The following is a 15,093-nucleotide window of genomic DNA, read 5'->3' as shown; positions in this document are numbered from 1 at the left end:
GTGGACCCATGGTGGTGGTAGGGCTGTTACCATGGTGGCGAGCGTTGAGGGGCTGCCACGAAGTGAGGGCAGTTTGCGGCTCGTGTTGATGTCCCAATCCGACCGGGCAGAGTGTGTTGGAGATGAGTTGAGCTCGTTACGTGTTGATGTCTCAATCCAACCGGCCGATACGTTGTTGACTTGAGTTAAGTGCGATGGCGTGGTGCGACATGTGTTGATGATTCAATGCAACTTGCCGGTGTTTGTGTTGTTGTTTTTTTCTATTCGATGTTTCGTTCCGTTTGAGTTTTATCTTCTTTTTAATATAAAATGCGGTAGATGTGTGATTTGTCCATGTAACACGACGATGGAGTACCCATCAGCCGGCGCGTGCACCACGTGTGGGCGTGCTGGCCCCGGCGCCGGTCCATGCCACTATTAACTGACCAGCGTATACGTTTGCCACGCCCACGATCCGTGTCGAGCTTGCCGCGGCCAAAGCTGGTGCATGCACGTGAGGTAGGTCAGAACCCGGTATCCCAGTCGAGCTTGCGCTTGCAGTGACATGGTGTCACGATGTCAGTCTGTCACTGTCTGGTCGTCTTGTCCTCTGTAACTCTGCTCTTTGACTGTTGCGAGTGCCCTGTACGGCTCCCCACAGTCAGGCACGAGTGCCACGCGTTGGGTCCACTGCAGGTGCCATAGTGTTTGTTGTCACGTGTACTTGATTTTCTGGGAAAATCATTACGCCACGATCACAGCTCTGCCTCGTCATCATCCTTGCCGGAGAACGGAGATACACTAATTTTGGATAAATCTATACAACACTCTCGAGTGTTTTGGAGCTCTCGCTTCTCGGCACCTGGTTTTTACATCATCAGATTCAGCCCCCAATCGAACTCTACGCCGTTTGATCAAAGCACCCGAAGTCTTATTCCTCAACTCCGATGGAAGTTCGACGAGGTTAGAAAGTTCGGTGTGGAAGGGTTTTGCCGGGGAGAGGGACGTACCTGTATCAAGCGGATTTAGAGGGACGGCCCGGGATGGTAGGCTAATCGGTGGCGGTGGCGGGCGAGATGGCGGATCGTCGAGGCTGCGCACGGGCGGCGCAGTGGCGCTGGACATCCGGATGCTGGAGGTGGTGGAGGTGAGCACCGGCGACGGGAACAAGCATTGGCGACGTGTTCGCGTGGGAGCGGCGGCGGGGGTATGAGCGTCGCAGTCGCGTTCGTCGGTCAGTCGCGGTGAACAGGAGAATTTAGATAGAGGAAAGAGAAGGAGGTAGGTCTTGTTTAGTTGCCCAACTTTGAAGATGCAAAATCACTGTCGTAGCACTGTAGCACGTTGTATAGTGTTTCGTTTGTATTTATGAATTATTGTCTAAATATTGACTAATTAGACTCAAAAGATTCGTCTCGCAAAGTACAACAAAATTGTGCAATTAGTTTTTGATTTCGTCTACATTTAGTACTCCATGCATGTACCGTAAGTTTGATGTGATGGGAAATCTTCTTTTTGCATAGTATCAAAGTTAGAAGTTTGGGGAACTAAACATGCCCTTAATCTGAGCTACAGAGTACTACCTGTTTTCAATAAAAAAATCGAGAGCTCGGAGGCCTTTAAAACACTCGAGAATTGAGTAGACAATCCTACGCGCGGGCGGCTTGGAACGCGGTGACTAGAACGCGCCAGCTCGGCGAGGCGAACTCTCCCTGCAGACCCCGCGCCTGCCCGCCTGTTCACACCAATACTAGTACCACGCAGCCTGTCAATAGCGGCCGCGAGCGGCACCACCAGTCCAGTTCCTGTCCACCCCCCGTAGACCGCAGCTAGCCCACACAGCTCGATCCGATCCCCTCGGTCACCAGCGGCATGTCTTCGGCTCCGCTGCTGGGCTCCCGCGCGGCCGACGGCCACCAGCAGGAGCGGCGGCGCTCGTCGTGGCTCGGTCGCGTGGTGGACGCGGAGGAGGCGTGTGCGCAGCTGCGGTTCTCGGCGCCAATGATCCTCATGAACATGTTCTACTACGGCATCCCACTGGTGTCCGTGATGTTCTCCGGCCACCTCGGCGACGTCCAGCTCGCCGGCGCCACGCTCGGCAACTCCTGGGTCACCGTCACTGGCTTAGCCTTCGTTGTAAGTATATATATATCTGTAAGGCAAACACGCCCCCTCACTTTGTTAGTCCCCCCGTTTTTATGGAATTGAGATACACTGTACTCCAGCTCAAGTGACAAAATCCAGCTCTTTTCTAGGAGGGAGGCAATCATGGTACTTAGAGGGTGCATGGAGTCTAGTACCTATCACATCGGATGTTTGATACTAATTAGGAATATTAAATATAGTCTGATTACAAAATTAATTGTACAGATGGAGTCTAATTCACGAGACAAATCTATTAAGCCTAATTAGTTCATGATTTGACAATGTGATGCTACAGTAACCATTTGCTAATGATGGATGAATTAAGATTAATAGATTCGTCTCGCGAATTAGTATAGGAGTTCTACAGTTAGTTTTATAATTAACTCATATTTAGTCCTCCTAATTAGCGTCCGAATATCCGATGTGACCCTACCTTTACGGCAGCGGATAGCCAACATTGAAAAAGGACACAGACCGTAGTACAATTATACACTGACATAAGAGTACTAGGGCTGTACTATGTACTGTAGGTATGTAGCATTGTCGCGACTCTTGTTTACTCGTGCACACTGTGATTTCCTGTTCGCTCCACCTAAAAACTACCGAATTCAAGAGAAAATAAACAAAATGGTGTCAGCTTCGTGGACAGAGGGCACGCGGCGTCGGATTCGTGGGCGTCGTTCCTCTTCCTCGCGTCTTCCCGGCCGCGCGGGACCACGAGCTCGCCACGCACGTCGTCTCGGTTGCTGGCAGAGTGTGGCAGCCCGTTGCCCGTTCATGGGGCACATGTGTATCAGTGAATAAAACTGCGATAACAATTATAATTTCTACAGTATGTTTGAAAATGTGGCTCTAGTAGGATCATCTACCTGAATTGCTCATACAATTGCATTGTTAGATACAACATCATAGACAGATCGACAGACAGAAGTAACACTATACTAATGCGTGCGGACGGGATGGATGTTCCAGATCGGCCTGAGCGGCGGGCTGGAGACGCTGTGCGGGCAGGCCTACGGCGCCGGGCTGTACGGCAAGCTGGGCCTGTACCTGCAGTCGTCGCTCATCATGTCGACGGTGGCGTCGTCGCTCGTCTCCGTGCTGTGGGTGTTCACGGAGCCGCTGCTGCTGCTCCTCCGGCAGGAGCCCCGTGTGTCACGCGCGGCGGCGGCGTTCGTCCGGCCCCAGATCCCCGGCCTCTTCGCGTTCGCCTTCCTCCAGTGCCTGCTGCGCTACCTGCAGATGCAGTCCGTCGTGCTGCCGCTCGTCGCCTTCTCCGCCGCGTCGTTCGCGTTCCACGTCGCGCTGACGCACCTGCTCGTGAACGTGCTCGGCTTGGGGCTCGCCGGCGCGTCCGCCGCCGTCTCGGTCACCTTGTGGGTCGCCTGCCTGATGCTGCTCGCGTACGTGCTGCGGTCGGAGGAGTTCAGCGAGACGTGGAAGGGGTTCTCCGCCGAGGCATTCAGATACGTGCTGCCCACCGCGAAGCTCGCCGCGCCGTCCGCCGTCATGGTCTGGTAAAGCGTTTACGCGCGATCGCTTCTTGAATTTCTTGATGGGGTCGTCTGTTACTGCTGACCTGCTGCGCATAATTAACGTGTGCGAAACTACATATAATTCCCATTGCAGTTTTGAGTATTGGGCGTTTGAGCTCCTGGTCCTGGTCGCCGGATTGCTCCCCAACTCCACAGTGAGCACATCGCTGGTGGCCATATGGTATGTCGTCTGCAATCTCGAGACTAAATCTGCATCACTAGCTAGAGTTGCTGTTCCGTCAAACTAGCTAATGCACGCCATGGCTCGCCTTCAAGCAATCTGACCAACGAACTGGGTGCAGCACTAGCACGGAGTCCATCGCCTACATGATCACGTACGGGTTCGGTGCCGCTGCGAGGTACGTAGCTACTGCCGTCTACCTACCTGATCCCACCTGCTCTTTTAATGTCTGCTACAGTTTACTGTTTACCGTCGCCTTGTGCTTACGGCGGCGGCCTGGCGTTGCTTTCGCGTTGCAGCACCCGGGTGTCGAATGAGATCGGAGCGGGGAACGTGGACAAGGCCAAGAACGCCGTGTCGGTGACGATGAAGCTGTCGGTGCTCCTCGGCATCTCCTTCGTCGTGCTGCTGGCGTTCGGCCACGGCCTCTGGGCGAGCCTCTTTAGCGGGAGCGCGGTGATCGTGTCGGAGTTCGCCACCATCGCGCCGCTCGTGATCATCTCCATCGTGCTCGACTCCGCGCAGGGCGTCCTGTCAGGTGTGGCGAGAGGGTGCGGGTGGCAGCATCTCGCGGCGCTCACCAACCTGGTGGCTTTCTACTTCATCGGCATGCCGCTGGCGATCTTCTTCGCCTTCAAGCTCAAGCTCAACACCATGGTAAACAGTCGGTCTGACAGTGATCAGTTCTGCGAGCCAGCTGCAACTCTCATAAGTCATACTCGAACGGAGATGATTTCGGTAACAATCGAATAATCCTTTCGATCCCTGAAATCGACTTTCTTGCAGGGTCTGTGGGCTGGCCTGATCTGCGGGCTGGTATGCCAAGCCTGCTCACTGGTGGTGATCACCGTCCGCACCAAGTGGTCGAAGATCGCGGAGGCGATCCAGGAGGAGAAGGCCAGCTACGGGATCGCATAGTACGGGGAGTTTGTAATTGCTGCTCGAGAAGAGACTATGGCTGAGATGCCGTTCCCCGTCTTCGCATCACGGAAGAGAATCAGAGAATAGCATGCCCGAGGTAGACAGTAAAACGACGCGTGAGCTTTTTGTTATGTCCAGCTCGGCCTTCTATTGAACACCGTTGGCCGACAATTTTGTTTCCACTAGCATGCTAACAGCCTTGAAGACTGAAACTTGTGCAAACGCCACTAAATAATGATCGGATAAACGCACGGTAAATTTGAAGAACAAGGGTTAACGTTGGGGAAATCTCGTTTCTCGTCGTCACCCGCTCGCTAGGAAACCAGCACGTGACGCATTGTCCAGACCATAGGACCCAAAGGTGAAAATGCCCCGTCCTTTTCCTTTTTTTTTTCTTTGTTTCCTTTTCCTTTTCCTTTTTCCTATTCTATTTTTTGTATTTTTCCTTCCATCATGTATTTATTTTTATTTATTGCCACAGTACTTGTCTCCATCATGCTTACTAGAAATAGATCCTATTACCTTTGTCTTTTTCTACATTAAAACTTCTATGACTAAGTTTTCTAGGCTACATGTTTGATCTTATTTGTTTGAACAAGCTTTCGTAAAGAAATTGGATGATTGTGTGTTCCGACTAAGATATCTCTTTACAAAACTTAGTTGAACCTGCTTTTTTAAGACTTTTTTAACAAGTTTTGTCGGATTGAACGTTGAAAACATGTGTAAATTATCCAGAAAGGCTTAAAAAAGTGGAAATTTTTCCATGAAGGTATTCTAAGAATATTATCATGAAAGTTGTGGGATCCATGCGTCAGTGAGTGCAGTGAGAGAGTTAGTCCATACGAAAATACATTGATATGCATGTGAATCCAACGATGTTAAAGATGTAGAAAATGGCATATCTCAAACAACTTCGAAATTGTAATGTCTTGCATCCTATAACTCAAACAGTTGCATCCTATAACTCAAACAGTAGTGGTGTGGCTCAAAAACTTGAAAGTTATAGTGGCACAGATCCAATTAAACCTTTATTTATCTATACATTCTTCTACACCGTGGGTAGCAGTAGTAGACCCCGCTGCCAACGGCCTCCACCACCACTTTGCAGCTAGCGACGACCTCACCACTGCACTACTCCGCCCACATAACGCCGCAGCTCCTCCCTGCCGTCCACTACTCAGTACAGTTGTTTTGCCCCACCACCAACCCTTCCCAAGTTCCCATGGATTAACCATGGTTGCCCTACGGCATCACTTGCAGCACCGCACCCGCAGCCACCGCCAAACTTGTTGCCACCCATTTTCATTTCTTCCCGTACAAATGCTAATAATGCAATAGGCAAATTAGGGAGTGGACGTCACCTTTGCTTCCTACTAAACATCTACATCTCAATTGAAAAACCACGAAATAAGCAAATACGAGCATGGAAAATGCTCAACAAGTCATAATCCTACACAAAGTTATTGAAGTACTTTGGTATGAGTAGCAAGGGTTGGCCTACTTGGGGTTTAACGTAAGCATACAACATCTCCCCTTATAGTGACTAACGCATTTTGGTTTTCAACCATTCATTGGGGAAAAAAAACCGAATAATAGCAAAACGGCAGAGCTCCACCTCGAACCACCGGGTTGCGCCAAGCAGATCCAAGGCACGCAAAACAAAACGGAGCCTTCGATCGATAATAGCAAATGCGAGATTCCACGGCTTAACCAAGTCCCATAATAATGGACAAAATAGATACAGCCAGTGGTACGGTCTCTGTTGAGACAAAAAGGGACAGGATGAAACCAGCGGTTGCTGTTGAAGGTACTCGATTCCCTAATCGCCTGCTAAGTGACAGAAAGATGAATGTCCTTTAAAAAAAAAAACAAAAAGATGAAGGCCTGAAGGTCCCCTGCACCGCAAGGCCGCGACTGTGGAGTATCATTCGGAAGCGTGGATCACGTGTGTCTGGCCTCTGGTCCTCGGTCGGGACTTGGTGTCATCAGCCTGTCAGCTACGTTTGCTGTTTGCCACATGCGGATGAGCAGGTGGGAGTCGGATGCCACATGACATGCCAGCTGAAATACGAGCGTGCCGGTCGTCATCGCCGCAAGCGAGCTGGGGGCTAGGAGCGAGACAGTACACACGGGGAATGGTAGGACGGCCAACGGTTCCCAAATTTTATATTAAATGGAGGCGGCTCGCGGGAAGACGGGGGCAGCCGTGCCATAGTTTGCTCCCGGCCTGTTCGCCTATATACATCGCGCGGCGCACGAGCCATCACTGGAGTTCTCATATACTATATACAAAAAAAAAAAGAAGTAGCACCAACCAAGAACACACGAGCCGTCAGGAACCGAGGAGGGGCGAATCGAATCCGCCGGCGGCAGAGCGCAGCTAGAGAGCCCGGGTTCCTCTAGGCCGACCGGCCGGCGACATGTCTCTCGCCCCGCTGCTCGGCTCCCGCGAGCCCGGCGACGATGGCGGCGGCGGCGGCCAGGAGCGTCGCCCGTCGTGGCGCGGGGGCGCTGCTGGCGGCCTGTGCGCGTCGTGGCTCGGCCGCGTGGTGGACACCGAGGAGGCGTGGGCGCAGCTGCAGTTCGCGGTGCCGATGATCCTGACGAGCATGGCGTACTACGGCATCCCGCTGGTGTCCGTGATGTTCTCCGGCCAACTCGGCGACGTCCAGCTCGCCGGCGCCACGCTCGGCAACTCCTGGGCCACCGTCACCGGCTACGCCCTGGCCGTACGTACCAGCTACCCTCCTACATCTCCTGCATGCTAGATCATTTCCCATCTCACCTGAATTATTTTTTGGTTGTATACTGACGGTTTCGGATTTTTCAGCAGCAGTACTGTAGCTAGCTAGCTGTAAGGGTAACAGTGAGTAGTCACAGTCCACACATGCCGTTCGGTGCCCAAAATCTACCTATAGTTCCCAATTTGGGAGTGTCAAAATTGGCATTTTACCATAAATGCGCAACTGTAACGTTTCGTTTGTATTTGTGAATTATTGTCCAAATATTGACTAATTAGGCTCAAAAGATTCGTCTCGCAAAGTACAACAAAATTGTGCAATTAGTTTTTGATTTCGTCTACATTTAGTACTCCATGCATGTACCGCAAGTTTGATGTGATGGGGAATCTTCTTTTTCATAGTATTAAAGTTGGGAGTTTGGAGGAAACTAAACATGACCCTACACGTACACCAATCATAGGCAGTAGTTAGGCTTGCCCTTGATGTCAGCGGGCCCGGTCCCACACGTGTGACCCAACTGTAGAGGCAAGTCCTGCAGACCAGCCATTTCCTTCTATCCAGATTGAATGGCTCAGCATTCCAATTCAATTTCGTGCCTGCTGCCTGCTGCCTGCTGGTAGGCATCCGTCTTCATTGCCTGTGCCAATATGCTCTACCGGCTACCGGGCGCTAGGTACCATCCAGTCCCGGGCGGGCCCACCTTTTGATTGAGCTAGGTCGCCACGAGATGTACGTAAGCAGTTTTATGAAGTGCCATGACAATGATTTTATGAAGTGCAATCATACTGGCTAGTATCGTGGAAACATTGGTCGAGGTGTGCATCAGCAGTTACGTGGTTTAGATACGACTATTGGCTATTGTTGAAAACGTTCAGTTTCAAAAAAAATATATTGTTGAAAACGTTGTACGTTGGCATAACACGCGAGGAATGACTGTTTCAGACGGGCCTGAGCGGGGCGCTGGAGACGCTGTGCGGGCAGGCGTACGGCGCCCGGCTGCACCGCATGCTGGGCCTGTACCTGCAGTCGTCGCTGCTCCTGTCGGCGGCGGTGTCGGCGCTCATCTCCGTGCTCTGGATGTTCACGGAGCCTCTGCTCCTCCTCCTCCGGCAGGACCCCGAGGTGGCCCGCGAGGCGGCGGCGTTCATCCGGCCCCAGGTCCCCGGCCTCTTCGCGTTCGCCTTCCTCCAGTGCCTGCTGCGCTACCTGCAGACGCAGTCCGTCGTCGTGCCGCTCGTCGTCTGCTCCGTGGCGCCGTTCGCGCTCCACGTCGTGCTGTCGCACCTGATGGTGAACGTTCTCGGCTTCGGGCTCGCCGGCGCGCCCGCCGCCATCTCGGTCACCTTCTGGGTCGCCTGCCTGATGCTGCTCGCGTACATCCTGCGGTCGGAGGCGTTCCGCGAGACGTGGCCGGGGTTCTCCGCCGAGGCATTCATGTACGTGCTGCCCACCGCGAGGCTCGCCGTGCCGTCCGCCGTCATGGTCTGGTAAGTGTTTCCGCTCAAGGCTAAGGTCCGGCCGGTGTTGCTGCTGTGTGCGGAAAGCACGTGTTTAACGTGCGCGACGTCGTGGTCCCGTTGCAGCCTGGAGATCTGGGCGTTCGAGCTCCTGGTCCTCGTCGCCGGCTTGCTCCCCAATTCCACGGTGAGCACGTCGCTGATCGCCATGTGGTAAGTCATCTCGAGGCTGAAGCTGCATCACTAGCTGCTAGGAGTTATGGTACGCAATGGCTCGTCATGAAATGAAACAAACTGATCAATGGAATGTGCGCGTGCAGCACTAGCACCGAGGCCATCGGCTACATGACCACGTACGGGTTCAGCGCCGCTGTGAGGTACTGCCGATTATATTTCATCTGACTAGCAACATCCATGCTCTTGATTTACTATCAGCTTCAGCTGCTGTTGCCTTGTGCCCACCGTGACCCGGTCTATTCGATCTCACCTTGCAGCACCCGGGTGTCGAATGAGGTCGGGGCCGGGAACGTGGACAAGGCCAAGAACGCCGTGCTGGTGACGATGAAGCTGGCGGTGCTCCTCTGCATCGCCTTCGTCCTGCTGCTGGCGTTCGGGCACGACGTGTGGGCGAGCCTCTTCAGCCGGAGCGCGGTGATCGTGTCGGCGTTCGGCGGCATCACGCCGCTCATGATCGTCTCCATCGTGTTCGAGACGATGCAGAGCGTCCTGTCAGGTGAGGGCTAGCTCCACCGGCCGGCGATCACGCGTCGTCGCCGGATCCACCCTTTCCACCAGACACATCGTATTCCACCGGTGACTGGTGGATTAGCGTTCCCTGAATCCTGGAAAATGACGAACCGGCGTGCAGGCGTGTCGAGGGGCTGTGGGTGGCAGCATCTCGCGGCGCTCACCAACCTGGTGGCTTACTACTTCGTCGCCATGCCGCTGGCCCTCCTCTTCGCCTTCAAGCTCAAGTTCTACGCCAAGGTAAAATACTGTGACACAGTGAGCGAATTAACCAGTCTGCGGGCCCGGTGATTTGCGGCGGCCGTGTCGGCTCGACGCGGCGAGCGAGCTGCACTCTGTCTGAGACACCACCAGTAATAATCAGCGTCTTAACTATTTTTGTGCAGGGATTGTGGGTGGGCCTGATCTGCGGGCTGGCTTGCCAAACCTTCTCGCTGCTGGTGATCACAGCCCGCACCAAGTGGTCCAAGATCGCGGAGGCCATGCAGGAGAAAAAGGCCTCCTACGTCGCCTAACCAGGCTGGGCTAGGGCCAAATAATTCATGGGCTTTGGGCGCCCATTTTCTTTCCAAGTCGTATAACATGGGGTGTTTGGTAATTTAGTCCGGACTTTATTCATGTCATATCGAATATTCGGATGTTAATTAGGAGAACCGAACATGAGCGAATTATAAAACTATAATTACACAGATAGAGGCTAATTCACGAGATGAATCTATTAAGCCTAATTAATCCATCATTAGCACATGCTTACTGTAGCACCATATTATCAAATCATGGACTAATTAGGCTTAATAGATTCATCTCGCAAATTAGTCTCCATCTGTGTAATTGGTTTTATAATTAGTCTATGTTGAATACTTCTAATTAGTATCTAAACATTTGATGTGATAGAAATTTTAGGAGGTCCTACATTCTTGAACAGCACGGCATACGCAGAATGTCAACAGGGAAATGTATTGTTGGAAATAAAAAAAAGTCTCATTTTGGGATGCTAAATTCGTAAAAACTGAGAAGACGACATTTAGAATCTTCCTTCCACAACCCAAAAGAAAGCTAGCCATTTGGACCAAATAAGTGCAACAATCCCAGCATCCCTGCCGCGATCCAACATCTTCCTTCCACACTTCCGACTGAAAACGCACTCCACAGTCTCCAGTTTTTTGGCACACAAGGTGCAATTCCTATGATTTGGCAACCTATAGTGAATCAGGCGCTTGGAAATCAGAAGAGAAACTTGCATTTCGGAGGGGCTCGAGACTTTCAGATCATTTTACCCCCCCGGCAAGTATGTACGACCCTGGAAGAAAGCGGTAGGTACCGCTTGTCGTAGTACGCTAGTAGTAGCAGATCGAATTGTTACGCATGGCGTGAGAGCGCGCGGGTGCCTAATTTCTGGCCTCGTAGTACATATATACAACAGGCCGTGCATTCGTCTGAAGATGAAACCCAAACGCAGATGCAGCCGTGCGCGCGGTGGAAATTATCCCGGAAGGCAACTTGCCAATGTGGATTTCTTCTTTATGCGTGGCGTTCACTTTCTACTGCAGTCTGTCTCAGGCTGGTGAACATGCAGGCGAGCCATTCCCGGAGAACAACAGCATGCACGCACCTGCAGGATCGAACACGCCATGCTGCACACGTCCGCCACTGCGCCACAGGTTATAGAATGTCGTCAACGGTGGTGGCAAGGGAACGGAAATAAAGAAAGAAAAAAAGGGCCCATTTGGATCCTTCATTGTTCTGTCGTCAAAATCTGAAAGACCAGAGTTGAGAAGCCCAAGTGGTAGCACTAGGATTTCGGTTCTGAATCTCAACCGATCATCAGCGGCTCAATTTGCAAAGGAATTCATCAGCACTGTGGTACGCCAGGAGCAGATTAAAATTGCAGGTGGAAATGAAGTGGAACGGGAAGATCATTTGTTTCCAGTTTTGCCTTGTTCGAAGTGGAGAGGAAAGCAGAGTGCAGAGCAAGGTAAAAGTTTGGTCCACCCGTCCTTTTGAAAACTTTGCCGCGTGCAAATTATAAGAAATCGCACTTTGAACACGCGAGAGGGGAGTACTGACGTGAAAGAGCGGGGAGAAAATGGCAGTGGTAAAACCGATTGAACACGGAAACAGCGGCGTTAAGCCCATTTTGTTTAACAAGAACAAATTATTTCAGGTGCAGCATAATTACTTTTCTTGCGCTGTTCGGGAAAAAAAAAGGAACGAGCAAGTACAAAACACAAGAAGAAATTGAATATGGGGGTACGATAGCAGTACATCTACGAGCCTTCAATTGAACCGTTGCTTACTTTGGTTTAAGCTATTTTGTACTCCAAGCTATTTTGGTTTGAGCATTAGGCCAGTCTCAGTGTACAGTTCTACTGTATAGTTACAAGACTGATAATTAGGTAACTACTATACTAGTGGAGTGTCACGGGGATAGAACTTCTCTCACATCTGATGAAAACTCTCCTCATAAATGATCTCGTAAGCAAAATTGCTGATGTGGCATAAAATTTAACTCCGTGGAGACCGGCCTTATATACACGCAGGCAAGCTCAAGCAGAAGTAAGAACATAGCCTACATGCACACGCACATGCAGCTGCAAACAAGCCGCATATATATGGTGTGCATTCAAGAAGGTACAACACCCAAGTCTTAATTTTTTTAAAAAAAGACCACCCAAGTCAGGCGTGTGATTCACAGCTCATCACAGAAATTTTTAGGGCCTGTTTGGCAGAGCTCCATGTAGCTCCAGATCCTCAAAAATAGCTCCGCTCCCGATTTTTCTAGCCAAACGGTTTTAGCTCCAGCAACTCCACCGCAGAGCTGCTCCACGAAAACGGTGGATCTACCCCCAGATCCATGGATTTGGTGGAGCACCTCAGGGGGTGCTCCACGAAATCAAATTTGGTGGAGTTGGAGAGAATTACCCACCACTGCCACTCATTAGTGGAAAATGACCGGTTCGTTCTATTTCTTTTTCTTCTTCTCCGTGCGACACACTGGAGTCCTTCCTCTTCCGTCGTTGTCCACCCCTGCCCGCCGGAGCGCCGCCCGCCCCTACCCGCCGGAGCCCCGCTCGCCTCTGCTCGCCCCGCCCGCCACGCTCGCTCCGCCCGCCAAAGCCCCGCCCGCCCCTGTTCGCGCCTGCCCGCCCCTACCACTGGAGCCCCGCCCGCCCCTGCCATTGGAGGCCACCCCGCCGGAGCCCCGCGCGCCCCTACCGTCGGAGCCCCGCCCGCCTCTGCCGCCGAAGTCCGCCCCGCCGGAGCCCCGCCCGCCCCTGCCATTGGAGGCCGCCCTGCCGGAGCCCCGCGCGCCCCTACTGCCGAGCCCCACGCGCCCCTACCGCCCCAGCCCTGCCCGTCTCTGCCGCCAGAGCCCCGCCCGCCCTTGCTCGCCCTTGCCGACGGAGCGCAGGAGAGCAGCGGTTCCGCAGGCGCGGCAGCGCTCGGCAGGGAAGGCAGCGGAGGCGTGGAGAGGTCACACTCGCCGTGAAGAAGACATTTTTTTCTTTTTTTTAATTCTGATGCATGGGTCCAAATTGCCAGTGAGACAAAGATAAGAGTGGAGCTGTACCAAACGCTTTTTGAGATTTCAGATTCACGGTGGAGCAGCTCTATGGTGGAGCTAGGTGGATCTATGGATCTGGAGCTGTTTTTTCAGAGTTGGAGCTCTGCCAAACAGGCCCTTAACCTTCCAGATTCAGGTGCTACAACTCCCAACCACCGGCACGCGGTTCACCCAAACGGCAACAAGGGTTCAGTCAATCGCACGTGGCACGAAACGAGAAGCAAACTAACAGACCCATCGATCATTATCGGCGCCGACGTCGCAGCAAATCTAACAGCAGGCCGCCGGCGCGTGCTCTTCCTTGTTGCACCCGCCCTCCACCTGCGCCCGCCCGTGGCCGCACAGGCCGGCCCTGAACGCCAGGAACCCCGCCGCGTGGCCCGCCACGGCCACGAGGAGCACGCCGCCGTTGAACGACATGAGCGCGAGCATGAGCAGGTAGGCCCCGCCCATGCGCAGCGCGTGCACAGCCGCGCGCGCCGCCCCGGCCGCCACGCGCTTGTTCGCCCCTGCCGCGGCGGTGGGTAGGAGCGAGTCCAGCCTGCGGCTGCCGAGGAACTCGAGGAGGACCGCGAGCGCGAAGACGGCCACGAGCGCCAGAGCGTACATGCCGCCGTCCGCGCCGGGCCACAGCGTGAAGAGGATCTCCGAGTTCTTGCCCCCAGTAGAAGGTCATGTGGATGTACCGCTTCCTCCGCATCCCCATGCCGCCGCCGTGCGCCCCGCCCGGCGGGAACGGCGCCGGGGCCATGGCGCCCATGTGGTGGTGCCCTCCTCCCATGTCCATGGCGCGCGGCCTCGCGCGTGCCGTGTTCTCTCTCTGCCGTCGCGCCGAATGTGGGGGGGTGATGTGCTGTGCGTCGATCGGAGTCTGCTGCCGCGGTTGCCTACGTATGTAGGCGCGGCGCGTGCGGCGTGCAGTACGTCGCGACGAGATGAAGTGTGGTACGTACTGGTAGTACACCCGCGCGTGCGTACACGAACACGGGCGGGGAGATATGCGTGTTCGTACGTGCTCAACGGCCTGACGAACTGGCCGGATCTAGAGTCTTGTTTGTTGCGTTTTAGCGCGTGGTGCGCGCACCACCGTTTATGCATAGGATCAACCCGATCAAGGCTGACTGCATACGGGGCAGTTCCATGCTTCCTCCAATAATCCATGGATACTCCATTTTATAACATCCAAATAATTGAAAACATTATGCCAATCGCCAACACCCCACCAATATTATAGAAGCAGTTTTCCATATGGATTATCATTGTTGGTTTCAATCAATTATTATCCATGGGTGTTGGCAAGCAATTATATTTGACGCCATCCCCTTGCGCTCTGTACTTCTTCTTCCATTATTCGGCTTATTGATCAGTAATCCAATTTATGTACTGAAATCATCACAATCTGTTTACCTTTGACTTTGTACTGCTTCCTCCTTTGCTCATCGTTGGGTAGCTTTTTTATGCCACAGGCGCTCGGCAGGAGGAGCAACAATTGCCAATCCTTTTCAACACCCTACGATCACCGCAGCGTCTCATCCTGGCGACATGCTTCGGCATGTCCACGTCTCTACTTTCCACCGGAACCTTCGCTGGAGGCTGGACCCCAACGCGATGCCTGGCAGTCGGCGGCGCTTAGCGAGAGGAGATTTATTTGGGAGGGTGAATCAGACGACGGCTTGCTCAGTCCATGATTTGATCACAGATGCTATAGCAAATATGTACTAATTATGGATTAATTAAGTTTAATAGATTAGTTTCGCCAATTAGTCTTCATTTATACAATTAATTTTATAATTAATCTATATTTAATACTCCTAATTAGGGC

At 52.9% G+C, this 15,093-nt stretch overlaps 3 protein-coding genes across 3 annotated transcripts; 2 read left to right on the top strand and 1 right to left on the bottom strand.

Annotated features, from left to right (window-relative positions):
* Positions 1-1,644: 1,644 nt before the first annotated feature.
* Positions 1,645-5,286, top strand: LOC101765701 (protein DETOXIFICATION 19). The gene is made up of 6 exons (XM_004970055.3): positions 1,645-2,115; positions 3,097-3,641; positions 3,754-3,840; positions 3,962-4,018; positions 4,140-4,497; positions 4,627-5,286. The coding sequence occupies exons 1-6, from the start codon at positions 1,852-1,854 to the stop codon at positions 4,756-4,758; spliced, it is 1,443 nt and encodes a 480-aa protein (XP_004970112.1). The 5' UTR covers positions 1,645-1,851; the 3' UTR covers positions 4,759-5,286.
* A 1,623-nt stretch (positions 5,287-6,909) lies between these two features.
* Positions 6,910-10,705, top strand: LOC101765292 (protein DETOXIFICATION 19). The gene is made up of 7 exons (XM_004970054.4): positions 6,910-7,490; positions 8,445-8,989; positions 9,086-9,172; positions 9,280-9,336; positions 9,454-9,692; positions 9,828-9,946; positions 10,093-10,705. The coding sequence occupies exons 1-7, from the start codon at positions 7,182-7,184 to the stop codon at positions 10,219-10,221; spliced, it is 1,485 nt and encodes a 494-aa protein (XP_004970111.1). The 5' UTR covers positions 6,910-7,181; the 3' UTR covers positions 10,222-10,705.
* Positions 10,706-13,403: 2,698 nt separating this feature from the next.
* Positions 13,404-14,058, bottom strand: LOC101778690 (copper transporter 3-like). Its single transcript, XM_012846044.2, is given in 2 exon segments — positions 13,404-13,931; positions 13,933-14,058. Coding segments are annotated over 2 exon segments (516 nt in total). The 3' UTR covers positions 13,404-13,541.
* Between the last annotated feature and the right edge of the window lie 1,035 nt (positions 14,059-15,093).

The sequence above is a fragment of the Setaria italica genome, chromosome V, assembly GCF_000263155.2.
Source record: "Setaria italica strain Yugu1 chromosome V, Setaria_italica_v2.0, whole genome shotgun sequence".
In the NCBI taxonomy this organism is placed as follows: domain Eukaryota; kingdom Viridiplantae; phylum Streptophyta; class Magnoliopsida; order Poales; family Poaceae; genus Setaria; species Setaria italica.
This window is presented reverse-complemented; position numbering and strand designations above follow the sequence as displayed.